We start from the raw sequence: 23,505 nt of genomic DNA on the forward strand, positions 1-23,505 counted from the left end.
GCTCCTCTCCTGCCTGGCTCCCTCCCCTCCTTCCCCCGGGTTTTGGGACAGCATTTTCCAGGCTGTGGCTGCAGCATGGGGCCAGTGTGAAGCCACTCCATCCACCGAGTTGCCAGCTTTCCCCATTCACCCAGCTCTTGGTGCTGCCTCAAGGCACCTGCTGGCACCAGTTTCTGGCCCAAAGTTCGAGGTCCCTGTGTCCTTGCTGGCTGGGGACACACTGTCTGCCAGCAGCAGCCCTGATCCTGCCTGCCCTGATTCCCTCTGCAGCACCCCAGGACTGAGGGGCGTTGGGGACCCCAGGGAGGGGTGCTTAGACTTGCCAGGGGCTCCCTGGCAGCCAGGACGGGGCTCAGGGGCTCCCTAGTGGCAGCCAGGGCTGTGCTACTTCCTGCCCATGTTTGTGCACTTTCTCCCCTCCTCCTGCCCAGCCTCCTGCCTCGTTTTCTTTTAAACAGCCTGATAAATATTTCACCCTGAGCACGTGGTGTAAACTCCTCAGCAGCAGGCAATGGGATCCCAGGTCAGGACAGGCTGCTTGGTGGCACAGAGAGCCCATCACACTGCCTGGCCTCCTGCCTGCATCCTTGTGCCTCTCTTCCCATACCTGAGGCACTCCCTGGCTGGCTGTGCTGCCCCTGGATTGTTCTCACAGCTGGACAGGTGTGGATGCAGGGTGCAGGTGTGGGGTGCCAACCCCCAGGGTTCAGCTCTGCACACCATTCCCCTTCCAGCTTTCTCAGTGTCCAAATCACAGCAGCAGGGCCAGCCAGGGCTCTCCCATCCCCAAACCAGTGCCTGGCAGGGCAGTGTCACACCCAGGCTGTCGTGGGTGACAATAGCCACATGTCTCTTCACAGAGAAAAGCAAGCCACAACTTCCCAAGAATATTTCTGGAATTTACATTCTTTGGACCTCAAAGGAAGAAAAAAAATTCTTATCTCATTTACTGCTCCTGTGTTGTTCACAAGTAAAAGGCATTGTGAAAAATTGTTTACCTAAAAAGAATTAGTAATTAAATTCTAGTGTATTTTAATTCATTAACCAATTAAATCCATGTCAGCTGACAGTCACAAAATTCTAAACAGTTAAGTACAATTAAGTGCTTGTACAAATTCAGTTAAAATATAGTGTAATATAGAATAATAATATAGTATAATATAGTATAATAGTATAGTAATAGAATAGAATAATATATATGGAGTAATAGAATAATATAGTATACAGAATAATATAGTATAATAAAGTAATTAATTAGCCTTCTGATAAGATGGGGTCCTTCTCAGCATTTCTCCCTGCAATGGGAGACCCCTGAACACCATGGGTGACCCCTGTGCCTGGGTGGGAAGAGCTGGGTTTGTCACCCTGCCACCCCTTCAAATGGGGCTTTGTCACGCAGTGACACTGGAGCAGTATTGCTGGTGCTCTGATCCATGGCAGAGCCAGGGCAGGAGGACAGGACCAGGTGGGAGGGCACAGACCCTGCCTGCTGTGTCCTCCACCGCAGGGCTGGAGTTTGTCCCCTGAGGTGGCAGGTGCTGGAGGTTTTATGAGTTACTGCAGGGTGCCCAGCCCAGCCCTATGCCAGCTCCTCCCCAGGTATCCCTCCTCCTCTCCTCTGCTTAATCCCGTGGTGATGGATGGTGATGGTGATGGTGATGGTGATGGTGATGGTGATCTGCAGTGCTGCAAAGGGGAGAGACCCCAGTGTTGGGGAAGATGAAACAGGAAAGCCCTATAAATATGATTGCCTGGCAAAAGAGTTTGAGAATATGGAAATATAAGTGAGATTGAAATGAAAGCAGCTTTGAGATCCCTTAGTTACGGAACAACTGGAAAACAATGGCATGGCCAGCTGAAGGCAATCCCCTTGTGATCAAACAACACCCTCTGCTTGCAGGCAGCTCCAAGGGTCAGAGCAGACCCTGCTGGCTTGGCAGAAGGGCCCAAAGAAAAATTTTTGGGGTTTAAAATGTAACACAGTGTGGTGATGCAATGATTCTTATAGGCTGTATGTAAATGCTGTAGGATTTGTATCTTGTACTTGATTGGTTGGTGAGAATTAGAATATTCAGCACAGAAGAAGATTTATGGCATTGTAACAGGAACCTCGCTCTCTTATTCTCTCTTTTACTCATTACTCTCTTATCCTCTTTTACTCACTCTGTCATCCTCTTTACCATGCTCTTGCTTCTCTCTCTTTCCCACTCTCTTTACCTCTCTCTCCCTCTTTTGGGCCTGCTCTGAGCTGTGGCTGGCAGCTCCCAGCAGGTCCCTGCCCCCAGGCCCTTTGCAATAAACCCCGAGTTCCTGACCTGCCTTCAGAGATCTCTCGTGTCCGTCTGTCCCCACTGTCCTACCCCTGGTGCTCCTACAGCCCAGCACAGGAAAAGGTTTTTGTGGAGCCAGGGGGCACAGGGAGAGGGGAGAGAACTGGCACTGCCATCCCCAGCTCCACAGGGCTGTTCCCACAGCCAGCCCACCCCAGCAGCAGCACAGCTCTGCCTCTTTCCCCCGAGAGAAGGCAAAGTGTCACAGACATATTTTATGAAAAATCCTTTTGTTAGGATCTTTTCTCCTGAGAAGCTGAGAAGTTTCAGCTTCTCCACGTTTTGCTGCTTTGGAATGTGATTTGGAGAATTGTTTACCCAGCATGTGAAATTGTTTTTACTTGATGACCAATGACAGCCACTTGTGCCAAGGCTGTGAGCAGTCACAAGATTTTATTATTCATTCCTTTCAATTCCATTCAAGCCTTCTGATGAAATCCTTTCTTCTATCCTTTTAGTATAGTTATAATCTATAATTTTCTTTTAATATAATATATATCATAAAATAATAAATCAGCCTTCTGAAACATGGAATCAAGGTTCTCATCTCTCACCTCGTCCTGGGACCCCTGTGAACACCAGCACAGCAAAGCTCTCTGATGGCATCACCATCACGCTGCCCTCCCAGGGAACCTCCTGGCACTGCCACCCCCCTGGAGGCAGCCCCGGCAGGGACAGGGCTGTGTCCCACTGCAGCAGCACTGCCCAGCCCTGGGGGCTGCACTGCCAGCTCCACGTGAGCCACGTAAAAATAACCACTCTGCCTCCCAGGATGATTCATGATGCAGCTGAAGGGCTTCCCTCTGCTATTTCGGGTGCCTGGAGAGGGAGCTGATGGTAGAAGAGCACATGGCAGCGTTGGGAAGCAGCCTCAGGCACTGCCTGGTTTGATTTATCTGCTCCAAAGCTGCTTTTCTCTGCCAGGTGAAGGCAGCAGGCCAGGGGATGGGCACCTTGCTCTCATCCTGCCTGCTCCTTGGGCTCTCAGCTCATTGCCAGGAGTGTCACCCCACAGGGACCATGTCCACCCAGCCTGGGGCTGCAGTGGTGGCCCCGCTGGCACTGGAAAATGCTGGGCAGGATCTGGCCACGGTGCTGAGCCCGGGCAGCCCCAGGGTGTCCTGGCCCTGTGCTGTGGGGCTGGGATCCGGGGGGGTCAGGAGAGCTCCACAGCGGGGTGAGCTCTGGGACAGGCTGGCAGTGGCATTAATGCCCCCCATAGGGGTTTGTACCTTTAACCTAATCCCCCTCAGAGGGTCCTAGAGGGGTTTGAGGTCTCTCTAGGCAGGAGTGTCCTGCCCCACCTCTGCATCCCACCCCACCCTTCCCTATTTCCACTTCCAGAAACCTCTCCTGTTTCCTCCACGAGGAGGGAGCTCAGGGAGCTGAAGAGCAGCATTGTTTATTTCTGGGATGCTGGTGAGTGGCTGCTCCCTCTAATTCCTCCCTGCTGAGGAGCTGGGGAGCAGAGCAGAGCCCTGGTGTCCCCCCCAGTCGGGGCCATGCCCCCCTTCCCTGCTGTGGCTTTCTGGGAGTTGGGAGCACCTGTCACCTCCTGCCATCAGCAGTTTGCCTGAACTTCACCCTCACTGTCAGGCTGCTCCTTCCCACATGGAAACTCATGCTGACTCCCAGGGATCCTACTGGGCACCAAGTGTGGATTTTTGGGGCAGATGGGAGCGTGGGAAGCCCTTCCAAGGGGGGGATTTTGATCCAGGGCAGATCCTCACCACCACCCAAGCCCCTTCCCTGATCCCTGGCAAGGTGAGCCCCTGTCCCTGCTGCTGCACCCCTGGCTCGTTCTTTGTTCCTGCTCCCATTTCAGATGGATTTGATGATGGCCACACTCAACAGCTCCAGCCCTTGGAGCTCTCTGCCTCCCTGGGGACAGGGACAGCCCCGTGCCAAGGGCAGGGAGTGCGTGTGCAGCCTGGAGCCCTTGGATGCCCCTGCCAGGGCCCAGCTGTGCTTTTTCCACCTCTTTTGCCTTGCACACACCTGGAACAGCTGGGAGATGGTAAAAATAGCTGTGATGCCGTGGGCTCAGCTTGGAGCACATCATCCCAGGGGGAGCAGGAGGTGAGCGAGCTCCACGTGCTGCAGTCGGTCACGCTGGGGTGGGCAAGGAGCTTGGATCTGAGACCAGGCTTAAGCAGAGCTGAGCTCAGCAGTCAGGGTGTCCAGGAGAACTCCATGTGAAAGCAGAGGTGGGGCTGAGGGAGGCAAAGCCTGCCTGGGATTTTGCAAAATCTAAGCAAAACTGGTTCATGCTCCTTTCTCAGGAAGTGAAATCCTGGAATTCAGGCACAAGTGCCCAAGTGCCTGTTCCAGTGTTACTGATAAACAAATTGATATCAGGAAAAAAAGGAAAAGAGGGGTAAATTTAGTCACTAATTCTTTGGTCACTACCCTGATATTTTATTTGCCTTCCTGCTTCTGAGAGCTTCTACTGGGGCGTGCCAATCTACCTTCAAAGCCAGATTATTCTGTAATTTCTGGGTGCTAATCATGGAGACAGAAGATAGTTTCTTTAAATTTAGCCCTATGCACAGGTGCTGTGAGTTGGCTTTCGATACAGCAGAATTGTAATGGTTCAACATGTAAAATTTGTGAAAAAGAAAACACTACTTGCTATAAATTAAATTCTACTCATTTCCCAACAATAACCATTCTCAATTTATTTTGCATCATTTTGGAAGTCTTAAAGTCAGAAGGCAAGGGGTTGCTAGGAGCCATAATGCAACCTGTATTTCATCTTCATTCTCTTCCTAAATTCTTCTGCTTTGAAAAGAATGGCACAAGGTCTGCAATATGCTCCGTAAATTTTTACTAGAGGACAGCTCCTCCTCTTCCTCCTCCTCCTCCTCCTTGTGTCCCCCAGCCTGCTGGGGCAGGGGGTTCACATCTCTGGAGGTACCAGGATCCTGGCATGTTGGTGGCACCACCAGGAACTCATTTGGAACCACCCTGGGATTCAGGGGACCACTCCAGGGCCACCAAAACCACAGTGGGACCACCTGTGGTCAAACTGGGGCCAACCCAGGGCCAGCTGAAGAAACCAGGACTTTCCCAGTGCCATCAGTGTCCATGTAGGGACCACCTGTGGTCAAACTGGGACCAACTGAGACAATCAGGGCTGTCCCAAAGCCTACAGCGACTGCACTGGGACCACCTGTAGACAAACTGGGACCAACTGGGGGCACAGTGGGACAACCAGGGCTATGCTAGGACCAGCCATGACCACACTATGAGCACCAGTGGTCAAACTGGGGCAGCCCCAGGGCCATCTGGGGCAAGCAGAGCTACCCTGGGGGCAAGAGCAACCACACTGGGACCATCCATGGCTCAGCTGGGACCAACTGGGGCCACATTGCTGTGATCAGGACTACAGTGACGCCAACAGCAACCACACTGGGACCACCCACGGTCAAACTGGGACCACCTGGGGCCTTGCTTAAGGCTACGGTGCGGTCAACAACGACCACACTGGGACCATCCGTCACCAGACTAGAGTCACCGCAGGGCCAGCTGAGGCACCCAGGGCTACAGCGGGGCCAACAGTGACCACACCGAGACCACCTGTGGCCACACTAGGATCAGCTGGGGCAACCAGGGCTGCTGTGGGGCCAGCACTGAGACCTATGGTCACACCGGGACACTCAGGGACGGTCACACAAGCCAGCAGTGGGTGCCCACCGGGCTGTTCTGCGTCCAACCGGGACCACCCCCGCGGCCAGCGGCCACCGGGACCCAGCGCGACCCCGCCCCCTCCCATACGCCAAGCCCATTGGTGGTTCTTGGTGTCAATCAGAGCCTGTGACCAATTGTATGGCGGCGGGGGCGGGCCCTCCGCAGAGCCAAAGTTGGCTGGGGCGGCGGAGCCGCTCGGCTGAGTCGGGATCGGCGGGGCGCGACCTGCGCGAGCCCAACCGAGCCGGGCTGGGCCGAACCGATCCGAGCCAAATAAACCGAGCCGAGCCACCCCGCCGAACCGAACTGAGCCCAGCCGAAGGACCCCTGCCGAACCGAAGAGAGCCCCACCGAACAGAGCCGAACCCATCCCTATAGCACCGAACAGAACCGAACCCGTTCCTCCGGCTCGCAGCTGATCCCTAAGGCACGGAACCAGATCCATCCCTACCGCACCGAGGCCGTTCTTTCCGCACCCAGCTCATCTCTACGGTACCGCACCGCGCCGTGCCCTACGGCACCGCACCGAACCCATCCGTACAGCAGCGCCCCTGCCCTGCGGTACCGCACCGCATCCCGGGCACCGCACCGAACCCGTGCCCTGCGGTACCGCACCGCATCCCGGGCACCGCACCGAACCCGTGCCCTGCGGTACCGCACCGCATCCCGGGCACCGCACCGAACCCGTGCCCTGCGGTACCGCACCGCATCCCGGGCACCGCACCGAACCCGTGCCCTGCGGTACCGCACCGCATCCCGGGCACCGCTCCGCGCCCTAAGGCACTGCACCCTCCGGCTCCGCTCCGGTGCCCGCAGCACCGCGCCCGGCGGGACCATGATGTCGTGTGCCGAGCTGCTGGCCGTGTGCCTGCTCTCCGCAGATCGCGGCCCCAAGCTCCACCGCCAGCCGCTGCCCATCTTCCACGACGTGAGTACCGCGGGCGGGACCCCCGCACCCCGTGCCCCGCTCGGGGAGCCGCCGCACGGCTGGCGTCGGGGTGAGGCTCCTTCCCGGAGGAACCGGCCCGAGGGATGCGCCCGGGCCAGCCTGATCGTGATGGCTTCAGTAATGATGTCTTGTCCTTCTGCTGAATGCTGGGCCTCTGGTGGCTGGGAACAGCCCACGCCTCATCCAGAGCTGGCTGTCATGACTCCCGCAGCGGGAGCTGTGTGGCAGGAAGGCTGTGGAAGGTTCCCTGGAGCTGTTCACAGCCATGGGATCCAGCAGAGCGTTGCCTGCGGCAGCCCCCGGGTGCAGCCCTTGTCCCTGCCCGCTCCCGACGCTCCGGGATTGTGGAGGAGGATGCTCCGTGCGGGTTGGAGGTTGCCTCGGCATCCTGGCGGCTGTGGGTGGCACGGGGGAGTTGGAAATGCAGGTGGTGGCTCTCTTTGTGTTCGGGGATGCTGGCACAGTTCCTCCTGTCACACCGCGTCCCCTCCTGTGACAGGGGCCGGGGCTCCGGGGGAGGCGGCTGCATGCCGGCCATGTGCCAGGGCCAGTGGCACAGCCATGGCCAGAGCCACCCCTGGAGCACCTCCGCGGGGCTCGGCCCTCCTGCTCCTGCCCAAATCGCCCCGGTTACAGAGCCCTGGCATTGCCGAGTGTCCGGCACCGCTGCGCTCTGAGCCACCCTGTGGACCAGGGACATGCGGGGACAGGGGTGCTGCCCCTGCACTGCCGCAGGGAGGAGGAGGAGAAAGCCAGCGAGGGTTAAGGATGAGGTGCCCGGGCACCTGCACAGCCCAGGTGGGTGGCAGCTGTCACGTCCCAGCTGTCATCTCTGTCCTGACCCGCTCCAGGCTCACCCCCGTGCCCCAGCCCATCCCAGAGGAGGGAAACAGCAGATCCCGGGCAGCACTTTGGGAAGGTGAATGCCACGTCTGGTCCAGTCCAAACCTCCTGGCATGCCCAGGGAGGCGCCGGGGAGCGCGGCCGTGGTGCCGCTCAGCTGCCAGCTGGGGGTCAGGGTCTCTGTCCTGCCTGGGGGACTCGGGCTGCCAGGCTCTCCAGCCAGCATCATTAACCGCGCTAATTACTTGGCTGAGGGGAGGTGGGCAGGAGGGGGCGGGTGGTGACAGCTGTGTTCCAGCTCAGCTCCTCAGGGCACTCGTTGAGTCGCACATCCATCCCTCAGGGTGTCATTAAAGCAATTAAAATGGGAAATGTTAACAACGCTAGCAGCTGCTTCCCGGGTTCTGACGGCTTCTCTTCCCCTGCCCTGTGACTCCTTTGCTCCCACCTTTGCTCCGGAGCTCGGCAGGGTGAGTTTAATCTCTGCACCTTTGGGTCTGGGCACTTGGCCGGTGCCCAGCTGCCCCCGCGGCTGGTCGGGGTGAGCATCCCTCGGCAGCAGGGCAGGAGCCCCGCCTGCCTCCCGGCAGCGCTGCCCACCACACATCCCGGCGGCTGCTGCTCCTCTGGGACCCGCCAGCACATCTCCTGCCTTTGGGAGAAGTGAGGAGGAGGAGGAGGGCGAGGAGGGCTTTGCCCAAGACGCTTCGCTGCAGGCGCGGTGCGAACCGCAGTGCTGCCATGGCCCTGTGCAGCATCTCCAGCCTCGGGGAGATTCGTCCTCAGGCTGGAGCCCGGGGCTTGCTCTGTCCCCTGCCAGGACACGGGAGCTTCAGGAAGGACGGCGCTCTGGTGCCTGGCCGCAGCCTGCCGCGGGTCCATGTCGCATTGTCCCCAGGGCAGCCGTGCCCTCCCCAGCAGCCGCGGCTGCCTTCAGACCTGCAGGCAGGGAGGAATCCTATAATCTCCTTCCTTTCTGGGGTACCTGTGGGGCTCATCCCATAAATAAATGCCGTTTCAGTGCCTCTTCCCTTGGTCCCGTGAGGCTGCGGCTGCTGGGGCACAAGCCCGAGGGCTGAGGGAAGCATCCCGGGCTCCAGGCAGTGCTCTGAGGCTGCACCCTGAGGCAAGAGAGGGATTCCTTGTAGGGCCCTAATCCCACTCCCAGCCTGGCTTTGCATCACCTTTCCCTGGCTTTGTCCAGGGTGCTGTCCTCACTGGGGACAGTGCTCAGCTGCCATCCCTGAGCATGTGCCAGTGCCCGGGGAGGGGACAGCACTGGCCCTGAGGAGTGTGGAAGGAGCTCTGTGCTGCTTGGGCTGGGCTGGAGCTGGTCCTGGGCTCAGGCAGCCAGAGCCAGAGCCCTGCCGTGCCAGGGGCTCTGCAGCAGACGTGGCCGTGCCCCGGGGGCACTCACAGCTCCTGCCTGCGCCACGCTCCTTTGGAGCTCCAGGCGGCTGTCGGGTGTGCGCTGGCTCGTGTAACTCACTGAGCCTTGTGAGTGAGGAACAGGCATCCACTCTGTGTGCTGAGGCTCCTGCTGATGCCAGGATGGGTTCAGCCCGGATTAGAGACCTCCTCAGCCCCAGGGGATCTCCCCTGAAGTTGTGTTCTGCCTCTGAGCCTGCAGATAAACCCTGCTGAGCAAGGCCAGCCCGTGAGTGGGAAATGTTTGCCCGTGCTCGAAGTGCCTGGGTGACATTTGGCTGTCTCTGGGATGAGCTGGGTGGCCTCTGTGACACCTGGAGCCACAGAGGTGTCACTACACAAGCCATGTGTCCCTCTGCTGACACAGAGCTCTGCAGGATGAAGCTTCTGCCTTGATGGAGAGTCCGTGGCAGGGTGGGACCCATGGGTGTGGCATTCACATTCTCTGGAAAATCCCTTCACCCAGGGTTTTTCCTCCTGGGAAGCTGAGAAGCCTCAGAGAAAAGGAAAACAATTCTGATCTCATTTGCTTCTCCTGTGTTGTGCTCCTGTGTTGTCCACATGTGCAATGTGTTTGGAGATTGTTCACCCACAGGTGATTGTTCCATTGCATTCTGTGTGAGTTGTTTTCACTCTTTGGCCAATCAGGGCCAGTCAGGGCCAAGCTGTGTCAGGGCTCTGGAGAGAGTCAGGAGTTTTCATTGTTATCTTTTTAGCCTTCTGCAAGTATCCTTTCTCTATTCTTTAGTATAGTATAGTATATTTTAATATAATATAGTATCATAAACTAGTAAATGAGCCTTCTGAGAACATGGAGTCAGATTCACCATTCCTGCCTTCATTGGAGCATTCCCTGTAAATACAATACCACAGGTGCTGCCCCTGCAGCTGTGAGACCCCACCAGAAACCCGTTAGCCTGGAGAGAGCTTTGCTCTAAATCCAGAGAAATCACCAGTGTTTGAGAAGTGCAGGTTCCCATCTCAGCTCCGCAGTGTGGTGCTCAGGGAGTGCCCACCCCCTCTCCTGGCTGCCTGGGAGCCCGGGGGATGGCTGGTTCCCTGATGCTGCTCAGCCCAAGGCAGCCCCAGCTTGGGGCAGGAGGAGCTCAATGTGCTCACAGGAGCATCCTCCAAGGAGCTGTCCCTGCTCCTGGTTCTGGCCCCAGGGAAGGAACCAGGGAGCTCCAGCCCTAGAAAAGCCTCTGCCCAGCTGCAGGCTTGGGGGGTTTTCCTGGGCAGCTCCTACTTAGCCTCAGTTTCTCAGGGGGATGTCAGGGCCTCGGGACACACCCAGAGCTGGCAGTGCAGGAGGGGCAGTGCTGCCTCTGCCTCTGCCTGTGCAGCCACCAGGGCTGCTGAGGGGGCAGCGTGGGGGCAAGAATAGGAAAGTTCTGTCTGCTTTCCCAGCCCTTTTTTCTTTCCTAACCTTTCTTCAGACCTGCAGATTTCTTCATCAGCCAGTATAGTAAATCAAGGCAACCCTGACGAGGAGGACTCAATTGATATCAGAAGGCTAATTAGTTACTTTATTATACTATATTATTCTATATTATATTACACTATATTACACTGAATCTGCACAAGCACTCAACTCCACTCCCTGCCCAGCATCTTGTGACTGTCAGTGACAGTCCCAACACACACACCTGGATCCAGTTGGTCAGTGAATCAAATCACTCAGTTGGTAATTGGATTCATACCAGAATCCAATTACCAATTCCCTTCAGGTAAACAATCTTCCACCATGCATTCCACTTGTGAACAACACAGGAGCAGTAAATGAGATAAGAATTGTTTTTTCTTTCTCTGAGGTTCCTCGCTGTGATTCCCAGAAATATCCTTGGGAAGTTGTGCCTTGCTTTCTCTCTGGGAAGAGAAATGTGGCCACAAGCCAGGATGATATTAAGGACAGTTTCCACATTGACAATTTTATGTTGTTGCCTCCATTAGGATGTGCTGGACAAACCCTGGGAAAACCTTGCCAGGCTTCAGGAGTGATGCTGTTCCTCACTAGAGTCAGCCCAGTAATTCCTGGTGAATCAGATCCCAGCAGGGCTGAGCAGCCCCAGATTCCTCCTGGGTCATGGGAGAAGCCTCATGGCTGGGAATCTGCGTTGAGACCCTGAACTGGAGCAGCTCTCCAGCTGTGCTCTGTGGCAGAAGCAGTTACAGATTAATTAATTCATTAATGATTAATTACAGTGAGTGTGCATGCCGAGGTGCTGTGGGAAGGGCTGTGCTGAGGGGTGGTTACAAAGCTCAGGGCAGGAGCTGCTCCTCGCTGCAGGAGCTGGAGTGTTGGTGATGCACAAAGTGCTTCCTTACAGACTGGGTTTATTCCTAATGTTCTTTCCTTTAAATGGACTGAAAAATTAAACAGTTGCCATCACAAGGATGTAGTCTGCTTTGCCTCTGTGTTCTCTAAAGGTGCTTGCTGTGAGTGCTGGGCTCACTCAGCCAAGAGCTCTGGTCATTAGAGGCAAGAAATGGGTTTAATCATTGGCAAAGAGGCATTTCCCAGAGCAGCCTGTGCAGTCCCAACAGCTGGGGCTTCTCCCTGAGCTCCTGGCAGTGATTTTCCGTGGTGCTGGGTGCTGCCTGGCTCGCTGTTCAGCTGCCCTTCTGTCTCTGCTGCCACGCTGAGCCCTGTTGTGTTTTGTCTTGCAGATTTTCCGGCGAGCCGACAAGAACGGTGAGTGCTTTGTTCCTGCTGCTGCCTCCCCTCCCTGCCTGGCTCCTTCCCACTGGGAGCTTTGGCTGGAAGAGGGAGGCTGGAAAATGCTTTTCTGTTTCACCTGGATCCCAGAGCCTGCCCAGGGGCTGGGGAATGGGCTCCCCCAGTTCCCCATCCGTGCACCACGCAGGACACAGCCCCTTCCAAGCTCATCTCCTGCCCAGGGGCTGTCAGGATTCTGCTTGGTCCCTCACAAGATTGATTCTGTCTCTGTGCTCAGTCCAGGGTTTTACAGAGCAGAAGGGACCCTCAGACAGAGTTGTTGCAAATTCCTGCAAATGCAGGAAACATGGGCTTTGGGGAGTGCAGGATTTGGTGTTGTATGAGGGCTGTGCTGGTGCCCTGCTGTCCCCATGGTGGCTTGGACAGCCCTTCTCCCCTGGCCTTGTCCCTTGCACTGGCATTAAGTTCCTTGCACTGTCAGCTACTTAATATTTCAGGTACAAATATTTGCCCAAAATTTGCTGCCAGACTGAAGAATATTCCAAAGCTAGGAAGCAGCTCCAAGAAGATCTGCTGTGCTGCTTTTGTGTCCCAAAGCTTTAGAGAGGATGGGAAAGTTTCAGCCTCCTGGCTGGGGGATTCTGTTTCTGGGTGCCCCTGGAGCCCCTGGCATTTGGGAGTTAGGCTCTGCCACCCAGTTTTTGATCCAGCACCCATAAGCCAAGGAGTCCAAAATCACAAGGGATATCCCTGAGCCTTCCCACACTCTCTTGGGCTCTTTTCCTTCATGGTAGATTAGAACATGCTTTTATTGCAGATCACAGTGCAGCCCAGGAGCTGAAGACCTCCACAGAGAGGAAGGAAAAAGCTCTTGAGTCCACAGAGAGCACTTTCTTTCCATGGAAATCTGGTGCTGCCCTCAGTGTGCTGTTTGTTCTTGGACAGTCTGTGTGCCTTTCTGAGAACACCTTCAGGAAAGGGCTGAAATTCCCACCTGCAATTCCAGCAGTGTTTTTGCTGGGCTGCTGGGCCAGGCTCTCAGGGAGATTTGTGCTGTAATTATCATGCAGAACACGCCCAGCCCCGTCCCACGCAGGGCTGGGATGCTGCTTTCCACAGATATATAATTATTCTTCCCTTTTCTTTGAATGCAGATGATGGGAAGCTGTCATTTGAGGAGTTCAAGAACTATTTCTCTGATGGCATCCTGAGCTCGGAGGAGCTGTGGGAGTTGTTCAGTGGCATTGACAGGCGTCACTCAGAGTGAGTACCATGGTGGTGGCACTGAGGAGATGCAGGAGAAGCTAAAACTGCCTGACTGGAGGTGGAGGAGGCTGGGAGGCGGGTGTGATAAACAGTCAGGGTGAGACAAACCCACCTCCTGCCACAGGCAGGTGTTCAGAGCCACTGAACACCAGCAGCCAGCCCTGGGAGTGCTGAGAGCAGCCAGACATTTTGAGAGCAGCCATGGGTTTCCTGCAGCTCCAGAGGGTGAGCAGGCACTGAAAATGCCATTCTTGTGGTTTGGAAAATGTGCTCCAGGAAGAGCCAGCCCATGGAGCAGGCTGTGTGCCTGCAGGAGCCTGTGCTGGTGTGGGGACACACAAAGTCACAGACTCTGCCACTGCTGACTCAGGAACTGCTTGGCACTTATGTAAGAGCTGCTTTCTACCACAAGTGGGCCTGGTGTGTGTAACAGGGAATTTAGGGCAGCTACTTTAAAAAAAAGCCCCACAGATCAGGAGGAATTGTGTTTAGCTCTGGTCTCCTCGTGAGTGGTGCTATCCAGAGGGCTCTGTTGGGCTCAGCTGGGATTCTCATCCCAGCTTTTTGGGTGGTTTTGGCCTCCCTGGGGTCTCTCTGCCCAGCTGGGTGCTGTGGGTGAGTCTGTCCTGGCACTGGGAGGAACTGGGTGCTGCTGGATTGCATGGCTGGGGTCTGTCCACACGTTGGGGTGCTGCTGGGGGACAAGGGGCTGCAGCTTCCCCCCAGTCTGGGGGGCAGGTGTGGCTCCCCCTGCACCTCTGACACCCTTGAGCAGGGCACAGGTCCCTGCCAGGGTGAGGGAATTTGGGGCAGCCTGAGCTGCACACGCTGGTCCCAGGGCAGTGGCACAGAGGGCCCTGGTCACACTGAGATGCCAACAGCCACCAAATGCCACCAAGAGCAGACACCCAGTGTCATCACCCACTCAGCACTGGGGCAGTGGGAATGATGGACTCCCAGTGCTGGTGGAGCTGGGTTTGGCTCCCACTGCAGGGGTGGCTGCTGCCTTGTGCTGCCTTCTTGGAGCTTGCTGCTTGGGCTGGTGGGTGTGGGCAGCAGGAGGTGCCTCCTGAAAACCCCTCTGTCTCTGGGCTGTGATCCCAGGGAGCTGCAGTGAGTGTGCCCTTTCCTCTGGGAATGCTCCTTTCCTCTTGCTCCATTTTGGGGTGATCTCAGAGCCACAACAGCCCTGGAAAACACAGGGTGCAGCAAAAGCTGTCAAGGGAAATACAGGCTGGAGATTGGGAAAAAGTTTTTCATGGAAAGAGTGATAAATTTCTGGCATGGCTGCCCAGGGAGGTGGTGGAGTCCCCATCCCTGGGGGTGTTTAACAAAGCCTGGATGTGGCACTGGGTGCCAGGGGTGAGTTGAGGTGTTGGGACTGGGTTGGACTCGATGAGCTTGCAGGTCTCTTCCAACCTGGTCATTCTGGGAATTCTGTGAAGCTGGGAGCTTTAACCCAGCTCAAAACTGAGCAGGGAAGGTCTCTTGCCTTCAGGTGGGGCTTGTTCCATCTGTCTGGAGCAGCTGAGGAGGCCTGACTGGGCTGTGCTGCCCAGGGAGCTGTGGCTGCAGCAGTGTCCCCCCAGCTCATCACCTGCCAAGGGCAGCTGTGACAGCACTGGGCTGGTGACATCTGTTAGCAGGGTGTAAGCCTTGGGTCTTTGTTCTCTTCCTGCCACCAAGAGCAGAAGGGACCCTCAGAGTAGTTTGCAAATTCCTGCAAATGTAGGGAACGTGGGGTTTGGGGTGTGCAGGATTTGGTGTTGTATGAGGGCTGTGCTGGTGCCCTGCTGTCCCCATGGTGGCTTGGACAGCCCTTCTCCCCTGGCCTTGTCCCTTGCACTGTCCAGGACTTAATATTTCAGTGAGCTGGCCAAAATTTGCTGCCAGATTGAAGAGTATTCCAAAGCTAGGAAGCAGCTCCAAGCTCTCCAGGCAGCTCTGCTGTGCTGCTTTTGTGTCCCGAAGCTTTAGTGATGATGGGAAAGTTTCACCCTCCATCCAGCAGGTGGGTTTGGTGCTGTGTTTGTCATGTCCAGGGCTGGAATTTGTGTTTCCTCATCCCTGCCAGGCTGACCTGAGGAGGGGCAGTAGCAGAGACCTCCATGCCCAGACCCCTCCTGACCCCCACCCACCCCTGGAACCTGCAGCTGCAGGGCCCCCGAGCTGACAGCTGGGAACATGAATATTTCAGAGGTCTCCCACATTTCTTGTTGCCCTTCAGAGAGCCCCATGCCCTCCTCTGTCCACCTCCCACCCCTCTGGCTCTCAGGTGGGAGGCTGGGGCCTGTGCATCACAAATCTCTGCTGGGGTCACTTCAGAGTGACTGCATCTCCACACGAGGCTGTTCTTGTTCTGCATTTCAGAAAATGGTTCCATAAAGTGTCCCCTCACTTTAATTCATTTCAAAGTTTATGTTGAAGCCAAATCCAGCTCTGGATGGCAGCTGGTACAGCAGCAGGTCCATGGCTTTGTGTGGCTGGTCCAGAGCTCCACACCAGCTCTGGCAGTGGCACAGTGAGGTCCATCTTCCTGGAGAAGAGCATTTTCATCCTCTGAAACATCTGGGGGAGGGGAGACTGATGTTTTTGGAAGTATGGGAGCTCCATAGCTACACCCAGAATTGCAGGGATTGAATGCCTGCCCTGTGAAACCTGCCCAGGGAAGTGCTGTTTGGATTTTACCTGTCCTTCTGTCCTGCACCTGTTGGGGAAATTTAGAAAAACAAGGTCTGGAAAATGCATCTTTCCATGAGGGTGTTCAGGAATTGGGTGCAGATTGCTCAGAGCCTTTGCCCTGGAGCCACAAGGGATGGAAGTGCTGACCTGGTGCCTCTTAAAGTCTTTTGGTGGAAATAACCTCAAGCCTGTGATAGTGGGGAAGAAGGGATTTGAGTGGATTCCCTGTCCTCTCTTCACTCAGAGACTGCAGCATCTGCCAGCCCCAGATGATGGAGAGTGACTGAAACACTCTGTGTCACACAAAAAAGGTTTGGAAAGCAGATCTGTGATGGCAGTGGAGGTTCCCAACATGATAAATGATAAAAATAAAAAAAAAGCCCAGTCTGCTTTTCTGCAGCTGATTGCTGTTTTCTTGCATAAATTCCAGGCGCATTCTGACAAAATCCCAACAGCATAATGATGACAAGCTCCTCCATCATCAGTTCAGGCTTAATTACAGTTAATCAGTGGTTTGAGCACAGTCAAAATACAGCTATGGGAGATGTGGAGAGTCTCAGGATGAGTGCTTTGGAGGCAGAGGATGGCTCTTCTCCTGGAGTGGGAATGGCAGAGAGGAAAGCCTGCTGCCCCTGGCAGCCCTGCAAAATGGGTCAGCGTTTGGTGCTCACATCCCGAGGGTGAGCTCCACCCCGGCTTTGGTGTGAATTAGTTCTGGCCCCGGCAGCCCCGGGGTTTGCCTGCTGTGCTCTGTCCTGCCCCTGCCTGTGCCCGGGGGCTGCTGCAGCCTCTGGGACATGGGAGAGGTTCCCCTGCAGGGCTGCTGGTGGAGCAGGCTGCAGATCCTCCCCTGGACAGCTCCCAGAGGGATTTCTGCCACGAGATGTGCATTGGTTCAGTGTTCTGTGTTTTAGTGATTGATTAGTTAACATTTCTTTTTAAGCATCGAGCAGCCAAGCTATAAAGAGTTATTAATAACCTTGGGAGCCACAGGGTGGGAGCTGATGGCAGCTCCTTGTCACACCTTGCTGGAGCTGGGATGGCAGTGAGCTGAGCTGGTGGCTCCTTGCTCCTGCTGAAACCAGTCCCAGCCCCAGGTGCTCACTGGGACCAGCACAAATGCCTGGATAGTGTGTGCACAAAGTGTCCACATCCCCTCTGTGGTGACTTTTACCCTTCTCTCAGGTGGGAGCCAGGGTTTCCCTGCAGTGCCAGCCCTGGGGTGCAGCTCTGGCAGGCTGTGCTGTGCATGCTGCAGTGCCAGGGCTCTTGCAGCACTGCAGCAGCTCTGCAGGCTCCAGGCAGCTGCCAGAAATAAAGGGGGAAACTTCAGGAGGAGCAAAACCTTTTTCCAGTGCACACTGGTGCCCCAAACCCCCGTGTCTGTCAGGCAGAGCTGCCCAGAGATGGATCAGCAAAGGTGGCAGAGTGGAGGTGGCAGAGTGAGGGGCTGTGGCTTTGCAGGTTTATCTGGATCGAGTCTCAAGGGAAACACAATTTTTTTCTCCACTTTACAAAGTGCCTGCAGTGCCAGGTCAGTGTGCAGAGCCCTGCCTAAATCAGCTGCTGTGTGTTTAAAATAGCTGAGCTGAATGCCAGCCTCACCCTGCCCCTCTGTGCTGCCTCAGAGCTCCAGGTGCAGTCCCAGAGCAGTCTGCAGCCCCCTGCCCTGGCTCTGCCACCCCTCACACCAAACTACTGCCCTGCTTTGGACCACTGCCCGCTGCTAAAGTGCTCTCAATGGAGCCCAGAAGAAAAGGAGAGACAGAAACAGCCTTTGATGTCTCAGGAAAAGCCCAAGGAAGATTTTTGCCTTAATTATTTCACCTTAAATGGCATTTTGGACACTTCACACACTGTTCTCTGATTTTACATGGGGGTGTTTTTGTCCCTTTGCCCTGTGAGCAGTGGCAGGGGGGGACAGGGTGATGTGGCCGTGGTTTCCCACCCCTGGGCAGCAGCACTGCAGCGTTCCTTGTGCTGGGAGCCTGGCAAGCTCCAGGTACTGCCACTTCCCCCACGTGTGACAGCACTTCAACACTTCAGAAACACTTGAAAAGCTCTCTTTGGGGCTCTCTTCCACTTTTCCAATCAGGATTAAAATTGGTTGTAATCATCTGGGGGATTTTGAGGCAGCAGAAGGCCTGGAGCAGAGGCTGACTGGAATAAATGCCATGCTGGGGTCTGTCCCTGCAGGCTCTGGGCGTGGAGAGCAGCTCTGCCTCCGTGCCTTTGGCCACCTGAGCAGATCCTGCAGCACCATGCAGACCCATTCCAAAACCTGGGGCTGCTTTTGAGCATTTCCCTCCTCCCTCTCCACCCCAGCAGCGCCTTGAGCAGCCTCAGGAGGGACCTGCCCAAGTCCTGCAGGGATGCCAGGGAGGATTGTGCTCTCTGTTAGTGAAAAGGGTGGGGGTCTGGCCCCTGCCTCCGGGATTTTGGAGCCAGATCCCTGCTTTCGTGGCCTTCAGGGCAGGAACAACTGCTCTGGAGGGCTGGGAATTCACCCAGCCCCTGGGAGCCTGCAGACAGCCCCACAGCACCGGGGCTCTGAGGGAGGAGGAGGAGGAGGAGGAGGAGGGGGGGGATGAGCTGGAGGGGGCCTGGCCACGGGGAGGACCTGGGCTGAGGTCAGGGATGAACAAGGAGGGAGCCCTGGCTGGAGGCTTCCCACCTTTTGGGGGAAGAGGTTGGGTTGCAGAAGCAGCTCCAGGGCTCAGAAATGGGGCTGCCAACCCAGCTGGCCAGCCAGGGTGTGGGCACCTCCATCCCTACCCCACTCTGTTGTCACAGCACACTCCAGCTCCAGGAGATGATGGTGGAGAAGATTTTCCTGCTCCTTCAGCCCCTGGGTGCTGCAGGGGCTGGGAATGGCTCCTGAGCTGCTGGCTCTGAACTTGTGCAGCTCCTTATTTTTCTAATGCAGCTTGTGAAATTACATCAACATGAAAATCCACCAGGACTCAAGACAAGCCCCCAGACCCCTGCTCACCCCCACTGTTTCCCCCACACCAGCCCCACTATCTAACAGGAGCTTTTTTCTGTTTCTTGCAGCAACGTGGACACGGAGAAGTTGTGTGGTAAGTCAGGGATGTTCCTGCCCTGGAGAGCTTCCCCTCCCCAGGGTGTGTGGTGGGGTTTGTGTGTGTCTGACCTGGGCTGGACCAGGTGGCTCCAAGGTCCCTGTGGCTGGATCCCAGCACAGAGGTGCTTTTCCTACGGGGAGAGGTGTCTGCTAAGGGAGGCAGGAACTTACCCTGAAATGGAAAATGCAAACCCCTCCCTACAAATTAGTATAATTTTGAAATTAAGGGGCTCTCAGGCAAAGATGTGGGAATAGGAATAACAGTTCTTTAGTAGGGAAACTAAAAAATACAAATGCAATAGTACAAAACAAAGCCACTGCCAGAGTCAGACAGGCCCTGGCCCCTGTGTGTCAGGGTGGTGGCACAGTCCCATCCCAGGGGGGCTCAGGGTGGTGGCACAGTCCCATCCCAGGGGGGCTCAGGGTGGTGGCACAGTCCCATCCCAGGGGGGCTCAGGCTGGTGGCACAGTCCCATCCCAGGGGGCTCAGGGTGGTGGCACAGTCCCATCCCAGGGGGGCTCAGCCCTCCTGCAGTGCCAGCTGTGGCTCTGCTGGAGCAGGGATCCTGCACAAGGGGGGAGTTTTCCTCTGCAGCTCCAGGGCTGCTGGAGATGGGCCTGCTCTCCCTCTGGGAATGCAGGGCAGGAGAAAGCTGCTCCTCTGGGAATGCAGTGGGCAAAGGCAGCTGGGCTGTTCCCAGGGCAGATTGGATCCAGGTAGGAATGCTTGGCTCCTCCCCTGGGCGGAGCATCTCCCCATGGGATGCTGGAATTTGATCAGCCCTGCAGGGACACTCAGTGGCCATGGACAGCAGAGATCTCCTGGAGGGAGGATGGGCTGTGGGAGAGATAAAGAAAACTGCCCCAGGAACAGCAGAGAACTGCCCAGCTCTGACAGATGGGGACAGAACACACAGCCCCAAACCACATCTTACAACCCAGGACAATAGGGAAGGACTTTTCAGTCCGAGTGGGAGAATGATTCTGAAAAGGGAAGTGAGTTCTCCCCTTGCAGCTCTGGGCTGAGTGTGGGGAGCAGGGGAGGCAGAGGTGGAGGTGCTCAGGAGCCTGACCATGGTGTTCTGTCCTGCTGCAGATTATTTCTCAGCATACCTGGGGGAATACAGGAATGTTCTCTCTGCCCTGGAAACGCTCAACGCTGCGGTGCTGGCAGCCATGGACAAAACCAAGCTGGTAAGGATGGCACCAGGGGAGGGCAGCTGGGTGGGAAACTGGAGCTGTGGTGAGCTCAGCTGCTTCTTAGTGTGGAATTTGGGGGTTGGAGGCAGCAAACCCCTCAGATCAGGGGGGTGTGTGCATGCATGTGCAGGCACACAGCCTGGGATCAATGGATGGTGTTGGCTCCTGCCTTTCCCAAAAGCATCTTCTGAGAAAGCTGCTCAGGCAAGGACAGACAGTCACTCAATCCACACTCTCAGCACAGCCAGGTCAGCAAAAAGAGATGGAAAGGGTCTCTGTGTAGAGTTCCAGTGAGGTTTGTTGTGCAGTCACACTGCAGGAATCCAGGGACAAGGACAGGGCAAACAGTGAGTGTCCTTGGTTAAGTATGGGGTCAGGAACAAATGGTTTGTGGGGCACAGGGACAGTGCAAAGGGCAGTGACCTATGAGGAAAGGACAGATTGACAGCTGCAGGACACCATGGGAGAAGCCCTTTCAACTCACCCTAAGGTGAGGCACTCTCGAAGCCTCTGCTGAATCCTTCCAGGGCAACATCCTAGAATTCTCCCTGATAGGCTCAAAGGTGTTCACAGAGAAGGGTAAATCCAAAACTTCGGTGCTGTGGAGATCTTATCTGTGTTCTGGGTGCATCATCTATGCTCTGGGGACAACATCTATGCTCTGGGGACATCGTGGCCCCTTGCAGGGCTCTGGCAGTGCCTGTTCCAGCAGCTCCCTGCAGTGTCCTGCCCACAGACACTTCCTGGGAGCATCAGTGAGAGCCTGTGTCGAGTTCTGAGCCAGAACAAAGTGTTTCCCCCCAGCAGTGTGGCTCCAAACATGCCCTGCAGGGCTGATGGTGCTCGGGATGGAGCCCAGCCCGGGCTGTGCTGCAGAGGAGGGGCAGGAGCAGCTGCAATTCCTGCTCTCCCAGCCTGGTACAGGGCTCATTCCTACCCCAGGGCTCAGCCTCTCCCTGCAGTTTGTGCTGATGGAAGCAGTTTGGAGGTGCTGATTAGGGCAAGCTCTGAGCCCCAGCTGTGCTGGACAGCCTCAGGGTAAGGACAGTGGGGAAAGGCAGCACTGGAAGGGCCCTGCAGGGACCAGCAGCTCCTTCTGCACCTCAGATGTGTCACAGCTGCGTGCTTGGGCTGCTGTGAGCCAGGGGAACCCCCTTCCTTTGAAGCAGGTGAGGGGCATCATCCATGAGAATGCTCCTCTGAGCTCTTGGTGAGGCAGACAAGAAAAGGGGGACCAGCCCAACCCTCACCAGAGTGGTGTTTGTGCCTCTGTAGTGTCAGTCCCTCTCTGGGCTTTCCTCTGGCCAGACCCAGCCTGAGTTTGTCCCGTGTGCCTGCAGTTACTGCAGTGTCTGATCAAGCCCTTTTCTGACCCAGAGATGGGGCAACTGAGAGGTGTTTTCAAACCTACGTGTGGAAATCTCATGCCAGGAGAGGGAATCTCCTGAAAATGCATTTTCTCATTGGTTCAGGTCCCTGGCCCCACTCACAGTTATTAAGTACAAGTCCAGAGGGAGAGGAGCAATCCTCTCCAGAGAGCTGTGCTTTATTTCAGTGCCTTTCTGCTCTGTTTTTTTGGGTAATGAATGTTACAGTCAGGTATTTCTGCAAAGGGCAGCACAGTCACTCTCTGCTCCCCAGTCCTGCTGTGGGGCATTCCCTCCTAAAGCTCCTGTGCCACTGGTGTTCCCTGGAAAAGAGAAGCAGGTTTTTCCTGTTGAAGGAAATTTTGCTGGAGCTGTTTGGATGTGCCTGGAGCCAGTGTTCCCAGCACTGCTCCCACCCAGGAGGGCTCTGTGCTGATCAGGGGCCCTGACCCCACCCTGATGTGCCCAGTGCAGGTACTGATCCTCCTGGGTCCCCTCCCTGCACTGCCCTGCTGGGCTGGGCTCTGCTCTGGGCAGGAGCTGGGGGAGGGATGGCTGCCACTGCTGCAGGCTGCAGAGATGATAAATGCTGCATTCCCACCTGCTGGCACCTGAGTGTGTTCCCACATTTGTGTTCCCAGAGTTGGACTCCAGCTTGAGTTGTGATGGGATGAGTGGGCTGGATTTTAGCCAAAGCTCTACCTCTGTGAGCCAGGGCAGAGAATGCCCCACATTACACCTGCCCCTCAATTCTTCTGGTTCAAACACCCCTCTGAGCCCCTTTGGCAGAGAGAGCACCCTCGTGGAAGAGCCAGATGAACTTTCACCCCAGGGAGCTGCTTGAGCACTGAGAAAGCTGGAATGTTGGAGCCCTGCATGCTGAGAATTTCAAGAGTTTCTGTGCTGACCCCCAAGAGAACACTGCATTGCCCTGAGGCCGTGGAGCACACTTCCAAACTTAAAGAATAGAACAAAGATTATGAGTGTGTAATTTAAGTAGAAGTGTGTAATATCACATAGTAGAAAACTTAAAATTTAAGATTTTAGAATAGAAATATATATAATACATATAATATATAATATATTAAAATATATAATATATATAATATAAAATACATCACATATATAATATATATTGTTATTTTTATAAATATTAGAATATATAGAGTAATTAAATAGATTTATATGAATTTATTTTAGAATATAAATATAGAATATATATATATATAAAGCAAGATAGATGTTTTAGGGCAGAAGCTACTCCTTCTTCACCTTCTTCTGAATGAGTTATTATGTAATTGGATGAAAAAATCCACATTACAAGCCACAAATAGTTATTAAAAGTAAAAATAATTGAAGTGTTATTTCTTAATTAAAAACCTTGTAGAGAGAGAGATACAGCTCCATTTTTAGTTTATTAAAGTACTACAGAACTCACAGTTTGTGAAACTCTAATATAGATAAGAACTAATAAACATCCAAGTCCAAACAAGAAATGCCATCTCAGGCATTTAATCCCAACCTTACCAAAAAGGAAGCAAAGACTCCTCAGTGGGAGAGCCCTGCTGAAGGACCTGCAGGCCCTGCCTGCTTTGCCAGGCTGTGCTTAGGAGGGCTTGGCCTGACCCTGGAGCAGGCAGAGAGGTCCAGGCTGGCAGGAAGAAGGAGAAGGAGGAGATCTCTGGCTTGAGCTGTGTCCCAGCACAGCATCTCTTGGCTAGGGCATGATGCAGCTCCAGTGGCTCAGCTCTGCATCCTGCAGGGACACAGCTGGAAATGTGGAATATTGTATTGGTGGGGTGCCCTGATGAGGCAGGAATGGTGAATCTGACTCCATGTGCTCAGAAGGCTCATTTATTACTTTATGATACTATATTATATTAAGGAATGCTATACTGTACTAAAGAATACAGAAAGGATACTCACTGAATGCTAAAAGATAACAATGAAAACTCCTGACTCTCTCCAGAGCCCTGACACAGCTTGGC

The 23,505-nt window shown here is 55.0% G+C and overlaps 1 protein-coding gene across 1 annotated transcript in view; it reads left to right on the forward strand.

Annotated features, from left to right (window-relative positions):
* The first annotated feature begins 6,194 nt into the window (after positions 1 to 6,194).
* NECAB3 (N-terminal EF-hand calcium binding protein 3) overlaps positions 6,195 to 23,505 on the forward strand; it is a 31,410-nt gene continuing 14,099 nt past the window's right edge. Inside the window, exons 1-5 of the mRNA XM_059862315.1 lie at positions 6,195 to 6,948; positions 11,908 to 11,932; positions 13,072 to 13,180; positions 18,920 to 18,945; positions 20,047 to 20,144. Of these exons, the coding sequence (XP_059718298.1) occupies positions 6,856 to 6,948; positions 11,908 to 11,932; positions 13,072 to 13,180; positions 18,920 to 18,945; positions 20,047 to 20,144 (351 nt within the window). The 5' untranslated portion in view covers positions 6,195 to 6,855. The remainder of the gene's footprint in view (positions 6,949 to 11,907; positions 11,933 to 13,071; positions 13,181 to 18,919; positions 18,946 to 20,046; positions 20,145 to 23,505) is intronic.

Source organism: Haemorhous mexicanus, chromosome 18, assembly GCF_027477595.1.
Source record: "Haemorhous mexicanus isolate bHaeMex1 chromosome 18, bHaeMex1.pri, whole genome shotgun sequence".
Classification (NCBI taxonomy): Eukaryota; Metazoa; Chordata; class Aves; order Passeriformes; family Fringillidae; genus Haemorhous; species Haemorhous mexicanus.